Consider the following 25,680-nt stretch of genomic DNA (forward strand, 5'->3'; position numbering starts at 1 on the left):
CTTCCTTTGCTTATCATTCGATCAATCTTGATTTGCCGAAACTTCATGTTGCCTTGCATTTTGTCAACCTTAACCCGTGAGGATTTCATTGTTGCCTAGTATCCGACCAACATTTACTTGCCAGGACTTCCATCATTATGTTGGTATCCGGTTGACCTACATCTACAAGGAATTCCTTTGCTTTGCATCTGGTCAACCTTGACCTGCCAAAACTTCTCGTTGCCTAACATACGGTCAATCTTAACCTGCCAAGATTTTTTGTTGTCTAACATCTGGTTAATCTTGACCTGCTGAGATTTCATCATTGCCTAGCATCTGATTAGCCTTGACCTGTCAGAACTTCTGTTATCATTAAGTGTCCGATTCTCCATGACTCACTTGAACTTTTTGTCTTTTGCCAACTCTATGTTGGACTTCTGACTGTCAAGCGTCTGATCACCTATGACACTTAAACTTTCCGTATCTTGTCAAGTATCCAATCAATAACCTACTCGACTCTTCAGTTAACCAACTTAAAATATTGATCAAACATCGAAACTCCAACTCGAGTCAACTGAGCTTTACTAATTGGTCAATCTTGACCTGAAGTCGATTGCACCAACAATTAACCTATATATTAAATAGAATTTATTACATTTTTTAAGAATATAAATATAGATTATATTAGATACAATAATTGATCAAAGGATGCATTTAAAGTCGTTGAATTCTCAAAAGACGCACCTAACTTTCAAAATTTTAAAATGACGTATTTGTTTCCCATTTTGCGTCTTTCGCGAACCACTTTGGTACTATATTCAAAGAATAGCACCATTGTGATACTGATTTTCAAAGATCAACATCACATTTGTATTAATTGTAAGGTTTATGTAATATTACTATGGTATTGATATTTGAAAATTAATATTATAGTGGCGTTAGATATTTGAAATTCAATATCACAATGATATTTTTACAATACGGATTGACATGGAAAAGTAAAATAAAAATAACTACATAATTCTAAAATTTAGATATCCTTTGAAAATTTCATAATTTTAAATGCCTCTTGTCATATTAGATACCTACTCTTAGATAAATAGAATTGAACATTTCTAGCTGTGGAGTGAAAAGTTTAAAATCCAAACTATGACATGACCTTGTATTATACTTTAATACAAATTTAATACATTGAAATCACATTAACCTTTTATAATGAAATTATATTAATTAAAGTATTTTAGCATTAAAATACTAAAGTAGAGTTATTAGTAGAGTTAGAGTAAAGTACTTTTGAAAATCTAAATTATTTGAGTTTTTGAAAATCCGAATTATTTGGATGTTCGTGTGTCACCCTTACGGCTTCCCTATGAAAAAAATTAATTTAATTTAATATTATACTTATCTTAGTAAAAAAAACTAAGAAAAGTATATTTTTTAATATTGTCGGCTTAAAATATTTATAGAAGCTTCTTTGATCATAGTATTGTCAATTCTAAGATGTGGGACTAAAGATAACTATATTTTTTTATATAAAACAACCAGAGAAAATTAATGATGAGAATTTTTTATATAAAACAACCAGAGAAAATTAATGATGAGAAAAATTCATAATAATATGTCGCAGCTGAGTCTCGAACTCTAGATCACTAATTGTTTCACTTGTGAAATTACTAATAAATCTTGAAATTATTTTTAGTGTGAATAAAAAAAAGAATATTAACGTAAATTCATTTTAGGCTTTATCAAAGTTAGTTAAGAGGGAGATTTTTAATAAAATAATAAGATTAATTATTTGTAGGATAAAACTATTAAAAATATTCTTTAACTGTTTTTTTTTTAAAATAAGGCACGAGCTTCTTACCATAGGAATACCTTAACTTGGATGGACCATGCCACACCCTCATGTTATGCCAGCTTGACACATCAGTGTGAGCCATGCCAAATAGGCTTGCCATATCTAGTAAAACACACTAAGAGACAAGTTGTGTCGTGTCTTGATATGTGCTAAATCATGTTGAGGCTGTTTGGCATAGGGATGATAATTTTTTTTTATGGATTCGAAGTGTCATAGAAAAAATTTAAAATGGAGTTAGATTGGGAGAGTTTCTTGGATATGAATTTAGGAATTTTTAAAAACTCTATAGTTGAACACACACATAAAAAAATACCATCTTCATCTCTGCATCCAGCCGATAATAATAATAATAATAATAATAATAATAATAATAATAATAATAATAATAATAATAATGTTTGATCTACTAATTTTATTATATATTATATATATATTATTTAATTAATATTAATATTTATATAAAAGGTGTTAAAAATTAAAATTATTTTTAGCCAATCCAATGAACAATGAACATTTGAAATGAGGATGGAGATGAAAATTTAATCTCCGTGGAGTTGGGATAGGAATTCTTTGCTTAGACAGAACCAAGGATAGGGACGAGAATGAAGACGAAAATATAATTCAGAAGGCGAAAATAGGATGATAAATTCATCCTGCCACACCCTGTCCTGTCCCATTATGATCTTTAATTTGCCACCTCTAATGAGAGTAAGTTAGATCTAAGAATATTTACATAAATTTTTCTATATACAAAATTTAACTTAAATTTTATATTTTACATAAAAAAAAAATTCTTTGTATTAATTACTCTATATAATTCTTAAATTTAGATCTTATATATATTTTTATATTTAGGAGATAAAATTCATTATTTAAATATTATTGAATTTGAGAGAGAAAAAATAAAAATAATAAATTATATAATAAAAAATAGATATTATATATGGGGAGTGAAAAAAAATAATGAAAATTTTAGGACAGGTGTAATGAAAAATAATTTCTTAAATTTAATTAATTAGATGATTTATTTTAAATTTTAAAGATATTATAGATATATTATTATAATTTTTCTGAGGCACACCGAAGGTCAATTACCAACCCAAAGTCCAGAGCCACTACTCGATGGCTGCCGCTGCTCCAGGCACCGGCGCCGCGGCCACGGCCCCAGTAGCCATCTTCTCTTCCTCCACTTCCACCTCCTACCCATCCCTTTTCTCTCCTCTCTCCGTACTGTTCCTCTCCCCCTCACTTCCCGTCCGTCGCCTCCGCCTCTCCCTGCCCTCCCCTTCCCGCAGCCCCATCGTCGTCCGGTCCGGCCCCAGCGGAGGAGGATTCGGTGGAAGCGATGGAGGATCTCGAGGCGGAGGAGGCGATGGAGGAGAGAATGGCGACTCGGGTGAGAAGAACCGGGCCGAGGCGTTGCTCGTGCTGGCGGAGGCCGATCGGACTTTGGAGAGCCTCCCCAAGGACTTGTCCGCCGCGATAGAGAATGGAAGGGTCCCCGGGTTGATCGTCCAGCGGTTCTTTGAGCTCGAGAAGTCGCCAGTCTTCCGGTGGCTGCTCCAGTTTGGGGGATTAAAGGAGCGGCTCCTCGGCGACGACCTGTTCTTAACTAAGGTCGCCATTGAATGCGGAGTTGGCATCTTCACCAAGGTCCTTCCTTCTACCCCTTGCTTGATGGTCGTTCTTCCAAAACGTAGTCTCCGGGATGGAGGAGGCCATTTTTGTCTTCTTATACAAAGAATTCTGTCCACACTCATTGAAGCTTTAACCAAACAGCTTTGATGACGCTTCGTTGACTCTTACCTAGTATTCTATTTCATATTTTTATTCTCTGACTAATCCGGGTGACCGGTGCTTCCCACCGGACACCAGCTAAATCGGTAAATCGGGGAGCGCCCGAGTCGATCCCTTCGTCGCTAAACCTGGTGTGTCGATTGCGTCCATGGCCTTAGTGTACCGCCTCGCGTGCTGCCTCATCCCTGCGCCGCACGGAAAGGAACCTCAGAGCAACGCGCTCTCCCCGTCCTATCATCGTCTCTGCATCCTTCAGCGACTTGCAGACACCGGAAGATCGATTAACGTGACACCACACCGTCTCTGCTCAAGTTCCGGTCCTCCTGTCGATGCTCCGCGTCTACAGCCGCTCCGTCACAGCCACGGTGCACGCGAGCTCCCCATCCTTCCTGCCACCCGATCTCGCAGCCATCCCTTGCCGACACTGGCAGGAGGCGACTTCTTCCCTCCATTCTCCACCACCAGTGAGCATTCGGTGGACGCAACTTTAGCTGGTACAAGCACCTGCTGGAGGCGAAGCACCCAATTGCTGGCTCCCATTGCTCCAGCGACGGCATCAGGGAACTCGTCCACAACCCTAGATCGAGTTAGGACCGAAGCCCGTTTCCTCCAGGCAGATGATACTGCAACTTTAATTTGATTTTTGTAGTTTAGTCCGACTAATCTGGAGCTAAATTATTTCCGCTGCCCTAAACGGAGTGAGAAAATATTTGAACCCTCTCGAGGTGGACATCATCCCAGCACCTGCACAACAATCTTCGGCAATAACAGAATAAGGTCGCATTACCCTAGGAAATTCATTTCTCATTTGAAAATTACTTCTATTTAATTTAGTTGGTTATCAAATTTTCTTCATCATTTAGCTCGATCTTCTCATAAATCCTAGTTGTTCTCACTAACCACACAAAAGTTAGTTTAGCCTTCCTTTAACTTGTCATATTTTTGTAGTTTAATTTATCACTGCAACAAAATAATATCTTTGTAGTCATTTTTACCTGTAGTTTACTAGTATTACAATTTTTATAAAATTTATTATCACACTATGAACTATTAGGTTGTACAGTTCAACACACAATAGACCTTATTCATGGATCACAACTACTAAATAGGCAAATCGAAGCATTTACAGACAAGGACCTCATTATAAAAAATATGGGTCCATATGCCATCTCTGCATTGTTGACATCGAAAAAAGATGAATGTCTATGGTTTTCTACATCTAGATTTAGCGACACTCTCAAATTAATGACAAGAACTAAATGATTCTTCAAAATTGACTGACGTAGTGAGTATCATTAGATTCGGAGTTAGTTACGAGATAAATAGAAGATCATGTTTAAACCATAAGATGAACTATACAAATCATTTAATTTATCTTTTGGACTTCTAAAGGCCTGAAGTTATGAATCAAGTCCTAAAACTCTAAATAGGAAAGATTTTGGTCATCTTTTTTTATGATATTGTGATATATAGCAAAGAGGACAACACACATTTGGGAAAGTTTTTGGTAGTTTATCTTGATAATATCTTGATATATAGCAAAGAAGCAAAGAGCACAATACCAACCTAAAACACATCCACTTAGTCTCCAAGACTCTTTAGACCAAAAAAAAAGAAGAAATTATTAATTGAAGAAATGCTCTTTTTTACAACCTTAGTTTCTTTTCCTTTGATTTATCATCCCGACAGTGGGCATTTCAATAGACCTGACAAAATTTGGGTAGTCAAGCATTAGCTTGAATCCTATACCCTACAAGTGGTTCAATGCTTCCATGACTTAATGACCTATTGACGCTTCATCATAAATTTTAGTACCATTGTAGCTCCCATTATGAAGTATCTTAAGAAAGGGTTGTTTCATTGTACTAAGTCTACCCCTTTGGCATTTCAGGAAATTGAAGAAAGGATGCCCCTTTGGCATTTCAGGAAATTGAAGAAAGGATGACTAATACTTCTGTCCTCTAACGTTCTAATATCTCTAAACCATTGGAAGTAGTCTGAATTGCATTTGGGTAGGAATTGAAGGTACCCTAAGCCAAAAAGAGAATTCTATTATTCTTTATTGAAAAACTCAATGAGACTTGGGAATGCGCTACTTCACATATGATGAAAAGAGTTACATTTATCCAAGCTCTAAGGCATTACTGCTACTACTTATTACTAAATGAATTCATATTGCACTCTGACTTAAGACACTTGGTTATATTTAGTCACAAACAAAATTGAGCGCTAAACACACTAGGTGGGTTGAATTCCTCCAAGAGTATATGTTTGTCTTAAAACAAAAACTTGGAAGGGATAATAAACTTGTCAATACATTAAGTTGAGTTGTAGCTATTGATGCAGTCATGCTCCAACTTGGTCTAGATAGATCAAGATGTTTTGATATCTTGGTAATGTGTTGATGTTTGTGCAGTGTGATTGAGTTGAGTGTTCAAGTCACACTGATATGTTAAGTAGGTTAAGATTGATTGGATACTTACACTAGAAGTCCAAGTGGATTAAGATTGACTAGACACTTGACAATGTGGGAACTCCAACTAGTGTTGGGAAGTGGAAAGTCTAACCAGGGTTGACATTGAATGAAGTCTAACAAGGGAGGTCAAAGTTCACTTATACTTAGTAAGTAAAGGAAGTCAAGGTGGATCTAAGATAGTGAAAGTTTCGGTGGGTCAAGGTGGATTTATGGTGGAAGTCTTGGCGGGCTAAGACTAGGCAAGTGGAAGTCTTGATAGATCAATGTGGACTTAAGGCTTGGCAAGTGGATGCCCTAGCGGTTTAAGGTGGACTTAGGTTAGGCAAGTGGAAGTCTTGGTGACTTGAATGTGGACCTAAGATTGGGTAAGTGGAAGTTATAGTGAGTCAAGGGTGGTGAGTTAAAGGTGATTGATACTAGGAAAATGATGAAGTCCGAGTGGTTAGGCCTCTAGGCAGACTAGGAAGTCTTAGAGTTAAGGTATCTAGACACGGGAAGTTTTGAGGCAAGGCATTTTGGCAAGAGGACCCATACTCTGGATTTGGGGGCTTGGCCTTAGAGTGGTCAAAGTCGATGATCCAGTCCAATTGACAGAAGGTTGGTTTTAGTGGGTTGATGGTTGAGTCGGTTAGACAATTGACTCAGACTAGATTGCAAGTGAATAGAATGTTTCTATTTGTGGGTGAATCGATCATCTCATGATTAATTAATTGTTGAGCACGAGTAACACTTGAATGTTTTTTAGCAATCAAATGTGAATGAAAGAAATCAACAACGAATGAAAGCAAGACAAACAAGATGATCATGTATTGTTTACTTATTGTAATTGTTATTTCTTATCTTTGTATCTTCTTGTTGCAGTGTTGTAAGCTCAAAATGTAAGAGGTTCCTCTACCTCTGTAAGACATCTAAGAATAAGTATAGTGGCATTTCGAGAGTGACTCACCAACACGTGATAAGCCTAGAGTAGAAATGAGGGTTTTGAATCACGTTGAAAGCTAAGTGTTTTGTATTGCTTCGTACTTATGTTTATGTTTTGGTATTCTACTGTGTACTAATGTAATTATAGAGATGAACAAATGACACGAAGAATTTGGCTATTTACCCTCGTCCTCCTCAAGTTCATGAACGATCCAATAGTAGCTACCCTATAGAGGATAGACGGAGGCGTCGCGACGCGACGTTTCTGGCAGCGCCGAAAGCGTCACGGGATGCTTCCGGCACTGCGGAGGTGTCGCCGGACGCCTCCGGTGCCGTCGGAGGCGTCCGCGGGGTGTCGGATGGGTCGCGACGTCGCGGGTGAGTCGTGGCGTCACGTGGGTTACTGTGCAAAATTAATTTTGTAATTTAAATAAATCAAACAATTCTCATTCCCACTTAATTGTGATATTTTAAAGAGGCTTTCATAAACCCTAATTAAATTATCCTAATAAAATATAAAAATATATATTTAAATTTTTTTAAAAATAATAAATTTTATTAAATAATATTCTGAAATTGTTTTTACTATTTTAAAATTTTTAAAAAATCTTAAAAATTCTAAAATTTTTTTATAAAAATTCTAATAAATCAAATTTTTATTCTTGTATATTTTTTAATTATTTTATATTTTTTTACTGTTTTAATATTTAATTGATATTCTAATTTTTTTATTATTTTAAATATATATTATTTAAACTATTAATTAATTAAATAAACAAATAGTTAATTTATATGATTATTATATATAAAATAGTATTTTGTATTAATTTATATAATTATGATTATTTAATCTAGACATTGGAGAACTATAAAGATTATCTAAGTAAAATATTACAAGAATCATTGCTTCCATTTAACATATTATATTATGGTGTATCAATTTTAATTAGAGTCATTTATACATCAATTGTTTTTTTAAACTATATTTAATTATTTTTTATAACAATATTAAGTTGTTTAATAATGGAGAACTTATATAAAATCAATATATAACTTATTTTTAAATTATACACAATAAATATATTTATCTAATAATTACTATATATATAAATAAAAAATACCGAAACTGTATCGACACGGCACGATACGATACCGAAATCGTATCGTTCCGGTCTGGGACCGAAACCTCGGCACCGGTCGAAATTTTAAATCTTGGTCGTATCACAGTGTCTCATCAAGTTCTCTAATGGGGATGTTCCTTGTACTCTTCTTTGGTTGCAACAATTCATCCGCTTCTGAGGCCTACGCTACCATTCTCCAAGTAAGTCCTGAATCTGGCTCGACCTCATCTTCATCACCATGATCAACAAGCCAACCTCAAGCTTGACTAGGATGAGAGGATAGAATCAAATCTCCGCCCATTTCTCTTTTACTCTTTTTCTTCATAAGATTGACGTTGAATTTGACATATACAAGATCATTTAATCTTTATGTCTCGAGTCTATTCCTCTTCTTAGTATGTATCTAAACAACTAGAAAATTATTAAAAACTAATAAAAAGAAAGGATAGATAACATAATTTATGAATTACTACTTCCCCTGCAAATTTGCTCCAATTAATTGGACCACCATCCAACTTAAAAAAGTAAAGAGACAAAAAAAACCAAAAAATAGGTAAAAAGACATGCATGTAAGTGAATAGAAATAAAGGAAAAAGTGTTACTAGATCAAAGTCATGGTACACATCCACCTTCTCATATATCGGGACCGCCATTTTTCTTTCAAAGCTTTTGGACTTACTCTTATACTTCAACAATTCGTCAGTAGAAACGGTGGATTTCATGCCCTCGTCAATGGGAAAAATTTTCTAAACACAATTCAAGAACTCATTGATAACATTGTTGTCATTTTGTATGCTTGGATCTTTGAAGGAAAATAATCGGATTCAACAAGTAAACGACATGCAAAGGACTATCAAGTCTACCCTTAGACTTTTCATCAATAATCTTCAAAATACGGGTGACATTTTCTTCTTTTTTGAAAGCCTTTCTAATATCTTCCTTGGCTTGCTTTAGTGCACCCAATAAACACCGTCAATAAGGCAAAAAACTTTCACTAAAGGGGTGAAAACATTCAAGGCCAAAGAACCACCTTTGGCCACCCTTCTAAAAAGAGACACTTGTTACTGTTGCCTCTGTCGCTTTTCTGTTCTCACTACTCCGTAATTTTGTTTTGCTTCACTCTTCGGATGTAAATATAAGTCTCAATTGATCTTTCCTGCCTTTAAACTTTCTAAGATAAAAAATGAAGTAGCAAATTTACTCACCCCGGGCCTCACAATATCCCTCTTCGTAGTATATTTCCTAATAATAACCAAAGTTCTATGATGTGCATGAATGAATATTATTAGGACCTTTGTTTTTCTCAAACATTCTGCTAAAATTGGGTAGTTTTCCAAATGCTTTAAGCATGAGGTTGATTGTCTGAGTGGCACAAGAGGTCCAAAAAATTTGAGGTTGTGCAACCGTCAACAACTCCGTTGCCACCATATTGTTTGTCGATTGTCCGTCACTACTTGAACATCATATTGAGGGCAATTTCGTTGTTGTATTTTTCCACAAACTCGAAGATGTAAGCCCTGATGTGTGCCTCCATGGATTGTTCTATGGAACCAAGGAATGAAGTGCCTAGTTTGCAATTAACACATAAATTCATAATGCTTTTCCTCTTGCAATCCGTCCATACACCGGTCATAATTGAACATCCATGTTTCATCCACTCTTCTTCATGCTTTTTTTGAGATAATTTGGTCCTCTCAACTTCTTGTTTCAAAAATGGTTCTCTTAAAAAGATATTAACTTGGAGGTTTGTTGCCTGCGTTGAATTGGCCAACCGCCTCTACAAATTGCCTAAACTTTTGATTGGCAAGTGCTTGAAAAGAATCCCTGCCTCATAAATCCATCTTGCAAGGTACTCATGCGCATCATTTGTAAACTGTAACTTCAATTCATCATTTATGTTTTGTTGTCTTGTCTTTATTGGATCAATTGCAGATGTCCACTTATCTATAGGTCTGAGGTGCTTTGACTTCTTTTTAGAAGAATCTCCCTCCACTTGACAATCATCATTCTCTACATCAACACCTATATTTACTTCTACTCTCTCTTAGTTTAGTTCTTTTACCCTTTCTCGCTTCTTATTCTTGCTATTTTCAAGATAAGCTTTTACTTTTTTTTTTTCGTCTTCATTGGATACTTTAGGACATGCTTCAATTTGTCCTACAATACCCTCTCAATATGATGCTTCATTTGATAAACTCCTCCCTTAATAAGTCTCTTATATAATTTGCATATAATCCAATCTCTTTTTTTCTTTACAATACAACATCCTCTAATCCCAAACAATATTAGTAGACTTTTGTTTCAATTTCACCTCTGGTTGTTTCTCATTTTTCGCTATTAATCTTTAATAATTAAATAATTGATAAAAAACTAGAACAAGAACTTACTAGAAATATATAAAAGCTAACCTAGTGTGCTGGCGACAATAGGCGGGGGCAGTCCCAGGCGGAAGGAGGTGGGTTGTGGGTGATTTGGTGGGTTGGTGGAGTTATTTATATTTTGAAAGGGAGAGAAAATGTATTAATATATCGGGGTTTTTTAAATTTTGTTGACTTTGACGGCCTCACCTACTGCCTTGATCACCTCACCCACTTACTCACCCGCCTCACCTACCGCCTCACCCTCCTTACCAGCCTTGCCTTATCTTTGACTGCCCAAAGCACCGCTTAAGGCAAAGGCGATGCGGTTGATGCCCGCCTCCTGCCTAGGTGTTCACCTCGGCCGCTATTTAGAACATTGTTATTTACACAACATCCATATATGAAATAGCAATTTGTTTCATCTTTCCTAAGCAAACTACAGAAGTGATATCATTGCTTGGTTCATCTAAGGACATAGTTGATATTCTTTCCATCCAGATTTGGCATTGCTCTAGTTGGTTTGAGTAAATTTATTTGGCTTGAATTATCATTTTAGAAGTGAAATTATTTATTATATATATATCCCATATAGCATAAAATAGGCAGGGATATCATGAAAATTTTCTTTTAAGAAAATAATACAATGAAATAACTGCATATTCTCTTTCTGGTTTCGTATGTTTTGGTGTCCTTTCTTAAGTGTTTGGTGACTAAAAGTTTTCCTAGATTCTTTACAGCATGACAAGGATTTCACTTGTAGATTGACAAAATGTACACTTGTCTTCTACCCTTTATGGCATTTGTTCAAGTTTTTAACCAGATGACTTCTTAGCTAACGGAAAATAGGTGGGTCAGTCATGACCTGGATCACACTTGCAGATTGACTTGCACACATTTACCTTCTAGTCTTTATGACATCGTTCAAGTTTTTATTGACATCTTTTCTTAGAGTCCATGCAGTCTTATTTTCAATTTCTATATTGTTAATTCATATCTTTATTCCGAAAAGAATCTTGTTTTCCTCTAATTTTGATCTCTTGGTCTGACCCAGACAGCTGCTGAGTGGGAGCGTCGCAGAGAGAAGTTTGTGAAGGAACTTGATTTCGTTTTTTGTGATGTGGTATGGCTTATTTTGGTGAAGTTTCCTTGATAGCCTATTTCAGTAATTTTACTGTTTATGGATTGAATATTGGCCTTTTCTTCCTTTTCATTTGAGGATGATTTGTCTTCTTAGTTATGGCATCTATATTTTGGATTTATATATGTGAGGAAAAAAGGGGAGAATTGCTACTAGATTGTTGAAGTGAGATAGTCACTTTGGAGGATAATGCCTTGCGTGGGTCTTAAAAACTTAGGACTCTCCCATGTGAGACTTGGGTGTGGGTGGGGTTTTAGGGAAAACCTGATTTGACCTAATTTCATTTGGGGTATATAAAGATTGGGGAACCCAAAATTTTCAGGTTGGAATGGGTTTTGATGGGTTTGACTATAGGATAAAGCATATTTATTATTAATCTAATAAGATAATAGTGAAAAAATATAGAGAAAAGAAAAGAAGATTTGCTTATGGCTTTATTAACTTAAAAAAAGTTTATGGTGGCAAAGAAATAAAAGAGAATTTCTGAATGTTTTCTATGTCATTTCACTAAGAGAATTACAACATATGGATATCAAGAATTATCAAATCCATTAATCCTAGGGTTTAATATGGGAAGAAATACAAAATTATCAAATTGCTTAATCCTAGGGTCTAATATAGGAAGAAATACAACAATACTTATATAAAGAATATATACAACAATAATGAAAATCTTAGAGAGGTAATTAAGGGATATACAACTATAAAAAAAACTAAATAAGGAAATAAGAATATATTAACATCCCCTCTCAAATTAATGTGGGTAAGTCTATCAACATCAACTTGCTAGTTAGAAATTTGTGTCGTTGGCTTTTCAAAGCTTTCGTAAAGACATCAGCCATTTGAAGATTAGTAAAAGATGCGGAAGAGTCATGACACCTCAAATAAAGGCCTCCCTAATGTAATGATAGTCCACCTCGATGTCCTTTGTGCGTTCATTATATATTGTATTTGTAGCTATTTGAATGACCCTAGTATAATCACCATGAAGTGGAGTAGGATTTGGTGGAGGAAATCCAAGTTTGGAAAGAAGACCATGTAACTATACAATTTCAGAACAAGTTGCAGACATGACTCTATATTCAACCTTCATGGAAGATTTAGAGACACAATTCTGCTTTTTACACTACCAAGAACTCAAGGCATCTCTAAGAAACTGCACCATGGTAGACTTAGTATCCGAGCAGCCAGCGCAATCTGCATCACTATACGCAGTCAAATGAAGAACAAATTTTGTAGGAAAACACAATCCATGAGTCGATGACCCAATTAACTATCAAATAATGGTACAAACTGTAGCAAGATGAAGATGTCAAGGTGATTGCATAAATTTTGCTAACTACATGGACAACATATGAGATATCGGGCCTTGTGATTGTTAGGTACATAAGACTACCAACAAGTTGCTTATATAAAAAAGATGAGGTAAAAGCTCGCCTTCATCTTTTCGATATTTCACATTCATCTCTATTGGTGTATCAAAGGCAGTAGCATCCTTTAAATGAGCTAGCTTGATGAGGTCTTGGATATATTTATGTTGATTTAAGAACAAATCATGATCTTAAGAATGAACATTTAACCCCAAAACATGTGAGATGACCAAGATCTTTCATTTTAAATGTACCATGTAACATATTTTGAAGTTTATGATCAATCAATTATCATTACCAGTGATGATGATATCATCAACTTAGACTAAGAGAAAGACTTCGTGAAAGAAAAGTGATGAATCATATTGACTTTGTGTGAAAGAGAAGGTGAGAATAGTGCTGCGAAACTTCTCAAGCCAGGCTCTAGATGCTTGCTTCAACTTATACAAAGAGCGTCTTAGTTTGCAAACCTCATGAGAAGCTGGCATTGATATACTGGGTGGAAGTTTCATGGAAACCTCTTCCTTAAGATCCCTGTTCAAGAAGACATTTTTTTACATTTGTCTAATCTAATGGCCAAGATTTAGAGGATGCAATAGCAAGAATGGTTTACACCATGGTCATCTTAGCAATTGGTGCAAATGTTTCTTCATAGTTGAGGTCATATTCTTATTTATTGCTAAGAGAAACCAATTGAGCTTTGTATCTGATCCTGCCTGAAGGCAATGAGATGGCGCTGGCTTCGGCGATTGAGGGATGGCAAGCTTCACAAGATCTGAAGGAACTCCATGGTGACCCTGCACACACTCAGATGATCCAACAAAGCAATAGTGACCTAGGACCAGGTGGGAATCCCTGGCTAGGCCCTCCGACGCTCAAGTCAGTTCCTCGCTTAAATATGGAAGAGGAAGAACATTAACGGAAAAGATGCAAGTAAGTCTAGTTTCAGATGCAAGTACTTATATTTGCGTACCTTGTCAGCGGAGAAGATTCCCCTTTTTATACCATCTCACATAATCTCCGTGATCGTGAGGTGGTCCCCGATTTGTTAAAGTTTGTTAGAAGATGAGAAAAGTACAACTTGGACTTCGTGCAATAATCCTCTAAGGAATCTTTTTCCTACCCAGATGTACCCTCTTTGTCGTTTATAACTTGAATCCTTGATCTAATGACGTATGCAAAAGAGTATATCGTTGTAACTGCTTAAAGAACGAAGAAGCTTCGAGAGAATATTTCCCGACAAGTTTACGAGACTGTCATAAAGTTGTCGACTACTTGCTTGTTTGAATATATCCCCGTTGGTCATAAAGCCGGTCGTGTATTAAGAGTATCTTCTGTTGAATGTATCCCGACCGGTCATAAAGCCGGTCGTGTATTAAGAGTATCTTCTGTTGAATATATTTTGGTCGGTCATAAAACCGGTCATGTATTGAGAGTACTTCTGTTGAATGTATCTTGGCCGATCTTTGCCTGCTTGAGCATATATAAAGAATATTATGTTTAATTGACCCCTATCTTGCCGATCGTATTTTAGAGTCCTGACCGGGTTAAGCCTCTTTAAGCCCGGCTGGCCTTTTCCGACCAGGCGAATACATTAGACCTAGTATCTTGTGTTCGGTCAGTCTTCGTCCGTCCTTTCGTATGATACGGACTTGATAAGGCTAGATGCCTTTAGGTCCAGTCGGACTTATGTCCGCTCGAGCACATACATAGAACCTTGTATTCAGTAGGCCTTCACGCGGCCATTCATATATTAAAGGCTCGAAAAGGCTAAATGCCTTTAGGCCCATCCGGATTTATATCTGTTCGGGCATATGCATGGAAGCCTTTAATCGACCTTTGCCTTACTGATCATATTCCATAGACTAAATAAGGTTAAATGTCTTTAGGCCCGACCGGATTTATATCCGTCTGGGCATCTGCATGGAAGCCTTCATTCGGCCGACCTGATCATATGTCATAAACTAAATAAGGCTAAATGCCTTTAGGTCCGGTCGGACTTATATTTGTCCGGGTATATGCATGGAAGTCTTCATTCGGTCGGCCTTTGCCTTACTGATCATATGTCATAGACTAAATAAGGCTAAATACCTTTAGGCCCGACCGGATTTATATCCGTCCGGGCATATGCATGGAAGCCCTCATTCGGTCGGCCTTTGCTTGACCATTTACATATTGAAGGCTTGATATAGTTAAGCTCCTCTGGGCTCGACCGATACATTTCGCCTGGGCATATACATAGAAACTTGTATTCAATCGGCTATCACCTAGCCAATCGTAAGCTATATCTTAGATAAGGCTAAGTATCTTGGCACCCGGCTGGTCCTTCCCGTCTGGTATATACATAACCTTATGCTCGACCGGGTATAGGTGCCACCACCTCTTCTTAGCTTTAACCGCCACATCACTCGAAAGACTCGCTCATCATAATCTGTATCACTAGCCTTTCTCTCAAGTCTAGTCAAAGGAGGTGTAGCCGACTGACTAGACTCAAGTTCTAGTTTTGTTCACTTGTTATGCTTATGGGGATTTTCTCAAGTTCACCAATGAATATTCAATACTTATTTATCTAGTTTATTATTCTACACTTTCCTTTCTTCTTCAATTATACCTAGAGAACTGCACAACCCTTTCAAAATTCTCTCGTTGGTAATTGGTCCTTCACCAGAAAGAAAATGCCAAGAACATGCGCAGATATGGCACATTGACATAGGAATGATTTGGCTTGCCATGCCCATCATAAATGCCCACTCATGGATGAGTGCCACGTGACATCCCTTCTATTTTTTGAAATGACTAATTACGTATTTCTTTGTAAGCAACTTACTCGCTATTTTCCTTGATAAATCAACAACCCTCTATGCGTAAGCCATTTCAATCTAATGGTGACTATTGTTAGCTACATCCCCTTAAAAACCCTAAATACTTCTTAGTCTCACCACTTCATCTTCCTCCACTCACTCTTCGGCGATCCTTCTTCTTTATCTTTTCGAACACCCCGCATTCCTTTGCTTTTCTTGACCTCCCCCGTTACGACGCCTCCTTAAGACCTTAATAAGTCGCTCTTCCGTTAGTTATTTTCGTGCTCTTTCATGGCTGAAGAGTCGTTTTCTCCCTGGTTTGCTCATACCCATTTTTCATTGGGCCATGCCGATAGAGCCGTCATTCGCCTCCAATACAAAATCCCTAAAGATTATTGTATTAAAATTCCTAGCCCTGATGCACGCCCTCATCTTCCCCGTGACGACTATGTCACTTTCTTTAAGCACCAACTAGTGGCCGGTCTTCTCTTTCTTGTACCTCCCTTTATATCAGAAGTAAGTCAATACTTCAATATTCCTTTATAACAATTCGCCCCAAACGCCTTTTGCTGTTTATATGGCATGTATATGTTGTTCCGTCTTTTTGATATTTCTCTTACACCTCACAACTTCTTCATGTTCTCCTATCCAAAAAAAATCGGAACCGGGAGTGTTTCTTTTTCAATCCCGTCCGAAAATGATTTTCTTCGAAGAGATGCCCTCGTCTATCAAAGGTTGGAAAACACGTTTCTTTAAGGTTTCCCGAATCTATTCTATGGTCTACCACATGGCGATCCTCTCTTCCTCCTCTTCATGATATAAAGAAACTTCATCAACATCCGACCTTTCTTTAATATTCTAACAAACTGATCGGTCATCGCTTCTTTATTCACAAATGTATACGCAACGATTTTTTGTTTTTATTCGGTTTAAGTCTTGTTCAAGAGAAACTGTGCTGCTCCTTTGGTAAGTTATGACGCCTTCATCATTATCTTTTTACTAACTAAAACATCTTCTGTGTTATATAGTGGATGTTGTGTTTGAAGACTTGGTCGATAAGAAGATTGGTCTAGAAGAGGAGACACTTTTAGCCAAGGCGCAATAACTTCAAGCCGAGCGACCTTTGTCACCTACCATCCCTTCGAGTAAAACTTTCGTTGGCTCGGCTCTTGCATCTGGTTCGACTGCTATCTCTGAGGAAGTGTCTGTAGATTTATCTTTGTTGTCGGAAGATGTTCCTTTGGAATCAGAGGCTGTTGCTAAGGGGAAACGCAAGAAGCGCAAACTGACGTTGGCGCATTCTCCTAAAAAACAGGCACTCTTCCTCCTCGAAGATGTCATTCCGAGGGATATCCAAGCTTCCTTCCTTGGAGATGTTGCCTTAGGGGATATCCAAACTACTTCCTCTGAACCCACTTTATCCCGACACAAGATGAAATTGTTAGTATTAGCCCTAGTACCAATTATGAGATGATTGTAAAGGGCTCATTTTGTATCATATGTCATTATTAATAAAAGGCAAAGGTGGTTACTATATTTATTTCAGTTCAGTGCCAATTGAATAAGTATAATAATATCCTTGGGTAGTAGGTTCTTATCTACAGTATATCAATTGGTTGAATTAATAGTGAGATATTGTAGAGAACACTACTCTTAACTGTTCCTAGTCGAGCATTAATATACAAGGATAATATTAATGTGTTGAGACTAGCATGTAGGTCAACGGATGACTTGATCTCACAAGTCATGGATATAAGATATCAGGTTGACACATGAGTATATATTAGAGAATATATACTGAATGACCCGCCATGAGAATGTTTTATGGATTATCGTATGAGTGTCATAAACATTCTTATGTGACTATTGGTATGAATAGTTCTTAGACTTGAAGTCACTACGGTTCCCTACATAAGGAGTTGTATACTTTGGTATCGTTAAACGTCACCCATAACAGGGTGGACTATAAAGTCGATCACTGGGTATGCAATAAATTATGCGGAGGGATGTGAGTGATGTAGATGAGATCTATCCCTTCCATATGACGGAAGTGATATCTGTGCCCCTTGATTAGTTGGACACAAGAAAGCATAGTCATGCGTAAATGAGTCAATATGAGATATTGAACTTATTTGATTAAGTGTGTCTACTTGGAGATCAAGAAACACAAAGATTGATAAGAGGATGACACGGTCTATGCCTCATTGATCAATCTAGATATCAAGGATAGAGGGACCAAGTCATACAAGATAATAGCCACGGACAGGTTAGGTCGGATCTCGACTTTCTCGTCACTTGGGTAGCAATGATGTATTGCTAGATGCCACTCATTGTTTATGTATCACAAATGTTGATTTGGGTACATTGTCAACGCTACGAGAACCTATATGGTCACACACAAAGAATAAGTTGATATGGAGATGGGTTCATAATCATTGGATTAAGTGTAATCCGAATTTGACTCATTGAGTTAGACTCACAGGGATCCAATTGTTGGATTGAGTCAAGTTGCATGAGAATCAATGGATTGGACTCATTGGGTGAACTTGAGTTCACCAAGGAAGTTTAATGGTCAAAATTGAACCATTAGATTGAATGGTTAATTTTGAGCCATTGGATTAGAAGATGAAAGGGTGGAGACTCTTGGTATACCATGGGATGGATATAAATATCATTTTGGATGATATTTTTCATATGATTTTCATTAGATGAGAATGTGAAGAGCCTCTTTGATTCTTCTTCTTCCTCCTTCCCCCTCTTGGCCGAAATCACTATTGTGGTTGCTAGCACAACCTTGTGTTTTCTTCTCCATCTTGCTTTGTTTGTGAGACAAGCAAAGACAAGGCTTGTTCGTGTGAATACCATAGAGGCACGGACGTGTGATCGTGCTGAGATCCGAGTTGTCGGGAGATCGTGTGCACGCATTAAGGGTATAATTCTATCATGTAGCTTAGTATAGTTTGTTTTTAGGAAATGTTTCTTCCCTTCGCATGGATCTGCAAGATAAGAGGATCTAGTATTTTTCCGCTGCGCTTCCGGGTGTTTAGCGCGCTAGATCCCAACAGAAATGATCTCAGAGTATTGGCTCTGATATTGAAGAAATTTGCCAAGAGAAAGAGAAAGAGAAAGAGAAAGAACTTGAATGAAGATTTTTTCAAATTCTTGATATTAAATCTATACATGAGGATCATTGTTTATTTATATCTTTCTTCCCTACTTATTTATGGAATGAAATACAATCAAATCAAATAAACAAACAAATCAAATAAAATTTGAGCGACCTAAATAAATAAAACCTAACATGCCTAAATTAAACTATCTATATTTATAATATATTCTACACTTCCTCTCAAGTTGGGTAGTAGATCTTGTACATGCCCAACTTGTCACATAGCTCTTCGAAGTTGATCCTTGGGAGAGCTTTTGTAAGTATGTCTGTGATTTGATGTCGTGAAGGAATATATGAGAGTTCCATAGATCTTTTTGCCACTTTTTTTGAAATGAAGTGGGTCAATTTGTGTTTCGTTCTATCATGGTGAACATGATTCTTTGCAATGCCGATGGCTGCTAAATTGTCACATTGTAGTTTGACAGCTTTATATGAGATTATTCCGAGTTCTTTTAGGATTTTGCGAATCCATATTCCTTCATAGATCCCAAGTGCAAGAGCTTTAAATTTCGCTTCAACACTGCTTTTTGCAACCATAGATTGCTTGTTACTTCTCCATATTACCAAATTACCCCAGACAAACATACAGTAGCTCGAGGTCGATTGTCTATCTATAAGATCCCCAGTCTAGTCTGCATCTGAGTACACATGTATACCTCAATTTTTGTTCTTCCAAAATAGTAACCCTTTGCCTAGGGTACTCTTGAGGTATCTCAAGATTCTATAAACAACATTCATGTGTCCTACAAGTCTTTGATATCTCCCCCTGTCTACTGGTGCATGGTCCTTTCAAGAGCCATTTTGTTGGAAGCATCCATCAGAGTATCCACAGGCTTGCACGGTTGCACCCAAGCCTTCCTGTTTCTTTTAGTAAGTCCGACGTGTATTTCCACAGTGATAGGAATATTATGCTTTTTGATCGAGCCAGTTCCATGCCAAGGAAGAATTTTGAATTCCTATATCATTTATATCAAATTCCTGAGTGAGGAGCCCCTTTAGATTTGTGATTTCTTTCTCATTATCATCAATGATGATGATATCATCAACATAGACAATAAGAATGGTGATCTGCCTTTCTCGAGAGATTTTCACAAATAAGGTGTGATCTGCTTGACACTGAGTGTATTCATACTTTGTCACAAAAGTAGCTAGCTTGTTAAACCATGCCCTGGGAGATTGCTTAAGACCAGATAATGACTTGTGAAGCTTGCATACCTTGTTGTTATGGGTGCCAAGGCTGGGTGATTTCCATATAAACTTCTTCTAAGTCACCATTTAGAAATACATTTCTGACGTATAGTTGGTGTAAATGTCAGTCCTTGTTTATAGCCAAAGAGAATAAAATTTTGATAGTGTTGAGCTTGGCCACTGGAGCAAAGGTTTCTTGGTAATCAATGCATAGGATTGTGAGAATCCTTTGGCTACAAGATGTGCCTTTAGTCTTTCAATTGTACCATCAGCTTTATGTTTGACTTTAAAAATTCATTTGCACCTAATTGTTTTCTTTCCCATTGGTAGTTCACAAACATATCATGTACCATTCTTTTGTAGGGCTTTTACTTCCTCATCAACAACTTTTCTCCATTCAGGGTGTTTGAGAACTTCATCAATGGTGGTTGGAACCTTAATATTATCAAAGGCGGCGATACATGCTCGATAATTTTGGGACAATCCTTCATAAAAAATAAAGTTAGAGATGAGATGCATCATGTAGGATCTAACTCCCTTCCTCAAAGCAATTGGAATCTCAAGGTTATTATCTACAGGTGAAGTAGATTTATGATTGAGTATCATACTTGAGTGAATGCCTATGGGAGTTGGATCCGGTTCTAACTCTTGAGCTGGCTGAATGTGTCTTTCATCTTATGTATACATGAAATTGCTTTACTAAGGGAGGAGGAAATGCACGAATAGGATGTGACACAAGGGGATTGGATAGAGGGTGAATGATGTCAAGATTTGGTCCAAACAGTGTGATGGATGGTGATATTCACTTAGATTCTCCTCTTGAATATTAGAACTGGAGTAGTATGTTGTTCAAAGAAAGTGACATCCATGGTGTTGTTGGCTTTCTTGGTGACAGGTGAGTAGCATTTGTAGCCTTTTTGAAATGGTGAGTAGCTGAGGAAAATGCATTTGGTTGATCTTGGATCAAGTTGTGATGGTGCATGTGAACAAATGATGTACAACCGAATACTTTTATTGGAATTTTTTAAGAGATTACCTTGGTGTGGGTATTATTTGAGGAGAAGTTGAATCGGACTATGAAAATTGAGAACTCAAGAAGACATTCGATTGATGAGATAGGTGGCTATGGAGACGACGACACCTCCAAATTTTTTTTAGTACATTAGAAGAGAACATGAGTGAGTGAGCTACCTCGAGAAGATGCCTGTTCTTGCATTTGACAATCCCATTTTGTTGAGGAGTGTCAACGCAGGAACTGATGTCGATGATGCTTTTTGAGGATAGAAAAGCACTAAGATTCAAGGCAAAATATTCCATGGTATTGTCAGTTTTGAGTGCCTAAATTGATGTTTGAGGGTTTGAATCATAGTATAGAACTGTTTAAATATGTGACTCATTGTAGATTTATTTTTCCTTAGAAACAACCAAGTCAGACGAGTATAACCATCAACAAATGAAATGAACCAACGATTTCCTATAAGAGTTTTAATACGGGATGGTCCCCAAACGTCATTATGAATGAATGAAAAGAGTTTAAATGGTATGTAACTTAAGCTTGGAAAGGATACTCGTGTATGTTTAGCAAGTTGTTTAGCAAGTTGATAGAACTCGCACTAAAAGGAACTAACGTTTTCATTAAGAAATAAGTTTGGAAATAATTTTGCAAGATAAGTAAAGTTTGGATGACCAAGACAATAGTGCCATAACATGATTTCGACATATTTATTGTTGGAAGAGGTAGAGTGACAACTAGCTAAATTTCCACAGTGATGCAAAGTCTCGTGAATAACGTAGAGTCTAGAACACGATTCAGCATTGTCAATCGGCTTCCCCATTTTTATATCTTGAAATTCACACAATTTTGGAGAAAATTTAGTAAGACACTTTAAATCATGAGAATAATAAACTACAGACCAATGTAGGAATATGAAGGACTGTTTTCAAGTATATATTTGGTGTTATCATTATGGAACCAACGCTGATGATTTTTGCGACATATCCATTTGCAACACGGATAGAGGAATTGTCTCGACATGAAACATAATTATGAAAGAGATATATTGCCCGTCATGTGATCCGATGTACCCGAGTCAATAATTCATCGTCTGAGAGACTTGTTTATATTTAAGGTATTAGGGAAAATACCTTCATTGTGGGTTGACATGACTTTCAGTCTTTTGTTGCAGCTAATGGGCGAGAACAAGACTATGGTCGTTGAGAGTTTGCTGCACTTTGAAGAAAGAGATGGCTGATGGTTGATGGCTTATTGTGCCGGAACTAGCCTTTATGACAGAATAGATTTAGATTAATGCTCTAATACCATGAAGAAATCTGTCGAGAGAAAGAGGAAGAGAAAGAAAAATAACTGGAATGAAGAATTTCTCAAATTCTTGATATTAAATTTGTACACGAGGATCATTGTTTATGTATACACTTCTTCCCTACTTATTTATGGAATGAAATACAATCAAATCAAATTAAATAAACAATCAAATCAAATAAAATTTGATCTACCTAAATAAATAAAATCTGATTTGCCTAACTAAATTAAACTATCTATATTTACCATATATTCTACGGATACGATGACAAAGAAATAAATAAGAATTTTTGAAATGTTTTCTGTGTTATTTCACTAAGAGAATTATAATATATAGACATCAAGAATTATCAAATCCCTTTAATTCTAGGGTCTAATATAGGAATAAATACAGAAGTATCAAATCTTTTAATCCTAGGGTCTAATATAGAAAGAAATACAACAATATTTACAGTAAGAATATATACAACAATAACATCCAAGTCTTATTCCACTAGGTGGGGTCAAGTAAGAATATATACAACAATAATGAATATCTTAGAGAGATAATAAAGGAAATACAACTACAATAAAACTAAATAAGGAAAGAAGAATATATTGACATATGATAGGTCCTTGGACATCACTTTTGTGGTTTTATTGAGAGAAAAGAATAGTTAGCAATTACATTGATGTGATAGGTAAGACAATGTTATTATTAATGCTACAATTAGTGGGTGTGTGACAAGTGATTTTTTTGTGATTATAGGGTCACATTAAGGGTTAGCTCCAAGTCTATCTTTTCACATTATTAATAGATGAACTGACAAACTATATTCAAAATAGACTTCTTTATGGTATGCTATTTGCGGGTAATATTGTTATTTTGATGCGAGCGTAGGTATATTAAATTCAAAGCATGAACAGTGGAGGAACAATTTATAAACTAAAGGCTTTAAGGTAAGTGGAAGTTGAAGAAGACAATATGAAATGGAATTTAATTTATAAGAAAAGGATAAATAAAATAGTTAAGATGGATGGAGAGGAAATTCCAATAAGTAAAGGGAGATACTTATAAAGATATGATTAATAGAATACAGAATAGATGGCCAAAATGGATATAAGCTTCTGGAGTCTTGTGTGTTAGTTGTGTGACCCATAAGCTAAAAGTAAACTTTTATATGACCTATGACTAGGGTCAACTATGCTTTTTGGATCGCAAGGCCAAACTTTTAAGAAGTAGCACTTGTAATGGTAACTGCAATATAGATGAAAAGCTAAGGGTGTGGAACTACTCTAAAGAATAAAAAAAATACTAATATGTATGTGCAATTAGGTGTAATTTCAATAGTTGATAAATTATGAGAAATTAGGCTGAATTTGATGACATATTTATAGATTTTATAACTAGAAGAGTTGAAGCAATTAAAGTTGAAGCTAAAATGAATAGGAGAGACCCAATAAAATATTAACCAATGTGATAAAAAAATGATGTAATTGATTTATATGCTATTAATGATGTTGCCTTGCACAGATTTCAACCAAGGGATAAAAAAATCATGCAGCTGACCCTCAATAGTTGGTACAAAGATTTGATGATGATGATGATAATGATGTGCTATCCATCTGGAAAATAACATGAAAAAAAAAATCCTAAAATAATTTAATTTTGTGGCTTATAACAAGTCATAACAATTATATACATCATCTTTTAGAGCTACGACAATCATTTCTTTTGGTACTGTTTGCTGTTTTGTCGAAATAGTTCTCAATCTATTCACATGACATTCATGTGTTTTACCTAAAAATCAAATGCCAAGTGTCAAGGGGACATGCGATGCTTATAAATTTGATGGTATTTGGACTTCCGATTCTTAGATAATTATGATTGTCACAATTATAAAAGTTGAAGTTAAATTCTAGAATCATTACAATTCGTAATTTTGATTATTTAGTTACAAACGTTATAGTTTAGCTATTTATAGAAATTAATTGATATGATCTTAGTCTTAATGGCTATTATGTGCAACTAATATGATTATGACCATACATCACAAGATATTATAGTATTTAATATTTGATTTTTGAAATCGTCTATTTAGCTGACCCCACCAAGTGGGATAAGACTTGATTGTTGTTGTTGAAATCGTCTACTTAGGCCTACGTTCTCTATGTTGGGCCTGAGCTGAACTCTTAGGGGAACTGTTAGGACCATATAAGAAACCTTTTGTTTCGAAGATTTTCATCATGATAAACAAATTCATGGTGATTGGTATTTGTAAACAGCAGATGATAAATGAAGACAAGGGGCTTTGCCTTTCTTAATACTTGGCTCTGCTTATTGAAGTTTTAATTTTGGAAAGCTGCTTCAAATATAAAATATTGATACTCTCAAAATTTATCATCTGTTTTGGTCTTTTGAGTATGTTCTCTTCTTGTTGTAAAGTAGATTGAAATCTTGTACCATTCCTAATGGTGCAATCGAAACATATTGTTCAATAAATTTTTTAAACCCAACAGTAAATAACTCATGTTGATCGTGCTAATGAGGAATGTGACGTACCGACATTGACATGTGTTGACATGTTCTCAGCCGTCTTAAGATAAATTTTTGTTTTTCTGTTTACTCTTTGAAATTCTAATTCAAGCAATTATCTAATTCCTATAATTACATTTTTATAAGTAACTATGTTCAGTGGATAAAAATTATAATGATAAAACTTACATAAATTAATCTCCATAGTTTGAATTTCTAATTGATATTTGTCTCATTAGAAGTAGAAAATCTAATCGAAAGATAATTAAATGAGTAAACTTCATTTGAATTTATCTTTGTATGCTTTTATTTTTTATTTTTTTATGTATAAGTAAAATAGTATAGCATAAATCAGGAGTACAAGAATTGACCTTTCGGAGCTACTTATGTTCGATATAGTGTCATGTCCGAGTATACTCCCAAAGACCAATATACGTGAATTTGCATACTCATAAAATTTTTCTCACTATCTAATTATTCCTCACCAAAGAACCTATTATTTTTAGCCTTCTGTACATAGTGTATTATAGAAGGCAAGGCAAGATGACAGACCTTTGTCAACATCCTGCTCTCACGGTAATACCTCCCCAAAACCCGCTTCATATGTTGATATGTGGACATCTCTTGTCGCATGGGAAGCTAGTCTTTAATCCGCCTCCATAACTCT

The 25,680-nt window shown here is 36.0% G+C and overlaps 1 protein-coding gene and 1 pseudogene across 1 annotated transcript; one reads left to right on the top strand and one right to left on the bottom strand.

The window, feature by feature from the left end:
• Positions 1 to 1,937, bottom strand: part of LOC122023307 — a 66,858-nt pseudogene extending 64,921 nt beyond the window's left edge.
• Positions 1,938 to 2,913: 976 nt separating this feature from the next.
• LOC122023308 (protein RETICULATA-RELATED 4, chloroplastic-like) lies at positions 2,914 to 20,760 on the top strand. The gene is made up of 3 exons (XM_042581364.1): positions 2,914 to 3,490; positions 11,564 to 11,632; positions 20,542 to 20,760. Exons 1-3 carry the CDS (start codon positions 2,960 to 2,962, stop codon positions 20,758 to 20,760), a joined length of 819 nt encoding a protein of 272 aa, XP_042437298.1. The 5' UTR covers positions 2,914 to 2,959.
• The last annotated feature ends 4,920 nt before the right edge of the window (positions 20,761 to 25,680 follow it).

The sequence above is a fragment of the Zingiber officinale genome, chromosome 9B (genome assembly GCF_018446385.1).
Source record: "Zingiber officinale cultivar Zhangliang chromosome 9B, Zo_v1.1, whole genome shotgun sequence".
NCBI lineage: Eukaryota > Viridiplantae > Streptophyta > Magnoliopsida > Zingiberales > Zingiberaceae > Zingiber > Zingiber officinale.